Raw genomic sequence first — 5,349 nt, 5'->3', positions numbered from 1 at the left:
TATCAATCTTTATGTGTTCCATTTCATTTTTGACAACTTCCAATTTTCCTAGATTCATACTTCCTACATTCCATGTTCTGCTATTAATGGATGTCTGCAGCTGTTTCTCCTCAATTTGAGTCGTATCATGTCAGCAAATGGAGGTCTTGAAAGGTTTACTTTATCCACATCAGTAAGGTTGGTTCTACTCTGATGCTGCTGCTCTTTCCCAGTCATATTTTGATAGCCTTCCAACCAAAGTGGCTTGACTTCCTACACTGTATCAGACAGTGTTTCTGGGCAATTCGTATAGTTTCCTAGTATTGTGACAGTGTTTATCTGCTATTCATAAGGTTTTCCTTGGCCAATTCTTTGAGAAGTGGATGGCCTCTTCCTTCTTGCTAGTCTGTCTCAGTCTGCAAGCCACACTGACACCTGTGCACCATGTGCAACCCCGCTGCCATCTGTAACACCGGTAGCATAGCCTCAAGCCTCACAGCAACATGCCACAACACTGAGGTATCATACTATGAGGAAACCTAGGTGAGTCACGTGCAGAGACAATGTGGACAGTGATGGTTGGTTAGTCCCCAGCTTTCTCAGCCATCTCAGCCGAGGCACTAGTCATGTAAGCAAAGAAGCCATTTTGGATGTTTTAGCGCTAGCAGACACCTTGTGGAGCAGAACTGCCAGGTAAACCTGGCTCAGACTGCAGAATCATGAGAAATAAGCTCTGGTGGTGTAGTGCCTAAGGCATTTGACTGTTAACCAGAAGGCTGATGGTTCAAACTCACCAGCCACTCCTTGAAAGGAAGACTGAGCAATCTACTTTGGTAGAGATATCACCTCGGAAACACAAGGAGAGGTCACTGTTAGTCAAATCGACTTGATGGCATTGAGTTTGGTTTTGGTGTGTTTTAGTTTAAGCTACTACAGTTTGGGGTGGCTTGTTATGCAATAGGTAAACAAAACACAGTGACAGAAGTGTGACAAACCAATTAGTTATTTTTAGTAAGTAAAAATGTTACTTCTTGATGTTGTATGCCATCGAGTTGATTCCCCCTCATAGCAATTCTAGAGGAGAGAGTAAAATTGTTCCATAGGGTTTCCAAGGCTGTAATCTTTACAAGAGCAGATCACCAGCTCTTTTCTCTTGCAGTGCAGCTGGAGCTGTGATGGGTTTAAACTGCTGACAATTATTGGTTAGTAGCCACATACTTAAATCACTGCACCACCAGGGCTCCTAAAATGTTATGGCAATCTAATTTTTATACTCATGACCTGCTACATATGCTTCATTTTGACATTATATAATTTTAAATATTTAACCTTTAAATTACCTTAATCTTAGAGTCTTCTTCACGCTTTTTGGTTTTAGGTTGCACTGCAGGTGAAACAGTGGCTTGTATTTGAGGAGACTGGAATTTTGGCCTACTTTTAGGTTGTTGCTCTTCAAATTCCTGACTGAATCCTTCAGGAAGTGCATCTTAAAATAAAAGAAAATGTGTTAAAAATATATATGATACATAAAATATAAATATTTGTTAAGTATGTATATGTGTGTGTGTGTATATATATAAAACCAGGAAAAACGAGAGCAGATAATTAACAGAAGAAATAGAAATGGCAAATGCAAATTTCATACAGTCAATCTCACCAGTAATCAGTGATGTATAAATTATCTCATAATTAAAATATTAAAAATTGACATATTGGTATACTACTTTTTCTACCTTGTTGACAAATATTAAAGGAAAAGGTATTACATATTCTAAGGGAGAGAGAGGACGGAGAATTTAATTTACTGTTAATAACAAGGTAAACTTGTAAAATTGTTAGAAAGCAATTTGAGAATGTGTATCAAGAACTTTACAAATGCTTATATCATTTCATCCACTACTTCCATTTCTAAGAACCTATCTCAATGAAACAATTCCAAATATGAAGAAACTTTTACATATCAAAATGCTCACTACAACATGACTTTTGAATTAGAAACTAACTAGATGTTCAATAATAGAAAAATGAATAATTATTGTAGACCCATAATAGAAATAGTACACTGACAATTTATAATGGTATATATAAATTTTTTTCCATGACATGCAAAAATGGTTATAGTTTACTAACAAAAGCAAAATATAAAATAGTATGTATTAAAAAAACATAGAACAACTGGCTAGAAATAATAAGGTGATAGTAGTTATCTGTGATTGGTAGGACTACCAATAATTTTTATTTTCTTATGTCTTTCTTGATCTTAATTACTCATCGTAAGCATGCACTGATTCTATAGTCAGAAAAAAACAAAAAACAGAATTTGTTAATTCTAAAACCACCACCAAGAACAAAACAAAACAATAAACAACCACAAAAACATCTAAAACACCAAGCTATCCTTGGCATATTCATATAGGTATAAACCCCCTTATTCTGAAACTGCTTTATACACTCTTTAAGTTTCAATAGATGCTTTTATTTTCTATTTCCCAAACTTTCTTTAGCAGTGCCTTCTCATCTGTACTTTTGCTGTATTCTACTGTTGGTATTCTACTTTTCTTCTATGCCTAAACTTCATAGCTAAATAGGAGACAGTTGCATATAAATTCTCTCAGTTCTCTTTTAGACACAGCAAGTTGGTCAACTTTCACTCAATTCAACACAATAAACATTTGTTTGCCTACTATGTGATGAGTGTGGTATAAGTAAATTTTCTCTATAAAGCAAATTTCTAATCCTAGCTCATTAATCTCTGAATGTTTTGATAAATTCCAGCTATATAAAGCAACAGAACACTCTGATTTTTGTAACAACATAAGAATAATTTAAAATAGTTAGAACTTTAAACATATTATCTGACATTTAGTTTATGTCCAGCTTTTTACTATTATAAATACCCTTACAAATAAATCTTTTCATGCCTTTATTTCATTAAGAGAAAATAAAAAAACTATACTTTATTAAAATATAATTTATGTACAGTGAAATACACAAAACTAAAGTGATATGGGTCAATGCATTTTTTATTTTTTGCAGTGTTTCCTCCCCATCCCTCTCACCCCTGGTAACCAATGAAGTTTCCTTCCATATACAAATGCTTCCTTGACTTTTTACAATAATGAACTAATACTATATTTCTTCTTCTGTGATTGACTTATTTCACTCAGTATAATGTCCTCCAGTTCATCCATGTTATGCAATGTTTTGCAGGTTCTACATTATTCTTTAGTGTTGCATAGTATTCCATTTTGTGTATGTACCATAGTTTGGTCATCCATTCTGCTGATGGACACATAGGTTGTTTCCATCTTTTTGCTATTGTACATAGTAATGTGATGAACTTTGGTGTGCATACATCTGTTCTTGTCCTGGCTCTCACTTCTTTAGGATGTACAGCTAGTAATGAGATTGCTGGGTCAGATGGTATTTCTGATTCCAGCTTTTTAAGGAATCACCATACTGCTTTCCACAGTGGTTGTATCACTTCACAGTCCCACCAGCAGTGTATGAGAGTCCCTGTCTCTCCACATCCTTGCCAGTATTTGTTATTTTCTGTCTTGCTGAAAATTGCTACTAGTGCTGGGGCAAGATGGTATTCTCATTGTTGTTTTGATTTGCATCTCTCTATTGTCTTCTGCCCATTTTAAAAATGGATTATTGATCTTTTTGTTGTTGAGGTGCTGGAGTTTTCTATAAATTTTAGAGGTAAGTCAGTTGTCAGATGTGTCACTGCTGAATATTTTTCCCAATCTGTAGGTTCTCTTTTTACTCTTCTGGAGAAGTCTTTTGAAGCACATACAAATTTAATTTTTAGAAGGTCCCATTCATTTAGTTTATCTTCAGCTGTTTTTACATTTTGGCTTATGCTCGACAGTCTATTTATGCCATAAATTAGGGCCCCTAAATTTGGCCCTAGTTTTTCCTTGAGGAATTTATAGTTATAGGTTTCACATTTAAGTCTTTGATCCAGCTGGAGTTAGTTTTTGTGTATGGTGTAAGGTACGGAGCTTGTTTCATTTTTCTGTAAATGGATAATCCAGTTTTGCCAGAAACATTTGTTAAAGGGACCATCTCTTCCCCATATAATGGATTTCAGCCCTTTGTCAAAGATCAGCTGACCATAGGTTTATGAATCTACTTCTGGTGTTCTCACTTCTGTTCCACTGGTCTATGTGTCTGTCATTGTACCAGTACCAGGATGTTTTGACTACTGTCGCTGTATAGTAGGTTTTGAGATCCGGGAGTGAGACCTCCTACTTTATTGTTCTTCAATAGTGCTCTGCTTATTCGAGATGTCTTTCCATTCAATATAAAATTAGTGATTGTTTTTTCCACGTCCTTAAAGAATGCTGATGGGATCTGGATTGGGATTGCATTGAATGTATAGATTGTTTTGGGTAGTATTGACATTTTCACAATGTTCAATCTTCCTATCCACAAGCATGGCATGTTCTTCCATTTATATAGATCTCTTATGGCTCATTAAGAGAAATTTTTTTAAGTGCATTTTATTGAAATATAATTTATGTACAGTGAAATCACAAAAGTGAAGTGACATAGTTCAATGCTTTTTTTTTTTTTGCATTGTTCCTTCCCTTCCCCTTCCACCCCTGGCAAGCAACAAAGAAAGTTTCCTTCCATATATAAACCTTTCCTTGACCATCCACAACAACAAACTAATAGTATATTTGTCCTTCTGTGCCTGACTTATTTCACTCAGCACAATGTCCTACATGTCCAAGCATGCCATGCGGCGCTTTGCAGACTCCCCATCACTCCTCAGTGCTGCATAGCAGTCCATTGTGTGTATGCACCACAGCTTGGTCATCTACTCCACTGCTGATGGGCATGTAGGTTGCCTTCATCCTCTTGCCACTGCAAATAGTGCTGTGATGAACATGGTTGTGCATATACGTGTTCATGTTCTGGCTCTCAACTGTCTAGGATGTATACCTAGTAATGGGATTGCTCGGTCAAATGGCATCTCCAATTCCAGCTTTCTAAGGAATCGCCATATTGCTTTCCACAGTGGTTGTATAACTTCACAGTCTCACTAGCAGTGTATGAGGGTCCCAATGTTTCCACATCTCTGCCAACATTTGTTATTTTCTGTCTTGTTGAACCTTGCCATCAGTGCTGGAGTGAGATGGTATCTCATTGTTGTTTTGATTTGTATCACTCTGATGGCCAATGATCGTGAGCATCTCTTCATGTATTTGCTGGCTGCCTGAATATCTTCCTTGTTGAAGTGTCTATTCATATCTTCTGTCCATTTTTCAACTGGATTGTTAATTCCTTTGCTGTTGAGGCATTGGAGTTTTCTATAAATCTTAGAGATAAGTCCCTTGCCAGATATATAATTATTGGCAA

The 5,349-nt window shown here is 36.1% G+C and overlaps 1 protein-coding gene across 1 annotated transcript in view; it reads right to left on the bottom strand.

Annotated features, from left to right (window-relative positions):
* Nucleotides 1–5,349, bottom strand: part of DHX29 (DExH-box helicase 29) — a 112,417-nt gene that overhangs the window by 71,187 nt on the left and 35,881 nt on the right. The window contains exon 5 of the mRNA XM_007944183.2: nt 1,320–1,465. Coding sequence (XP_007942374.1) covers nt 1,320–1,465 — 146 coding nt within the window. The remainder of the gene's footprint in view (nt 1–1,319; nt 1,466–5,349) is intronic.

The sequence above is a fragment of the Orycteropus afer genome, unplaced genomic scaffold, assembly GCF_000298275.1.
Source record: "Orycteropus afer afer isolate SDZICR_OR568_19922 unplaced genomic scaffold, OryAfe1.0 scaffold00122, whole genome shotgun sequence".
Classification (NCBI taxonomy): Eukaryota; Metazoa; Chordata; class Mammalia; order Tubulidentata; family Orycteropodidae; genus Orycteropus; species Orycteropus afer.
This window is presented reverse-complemented; position numbering and strand designations above follow the sequence as displayed.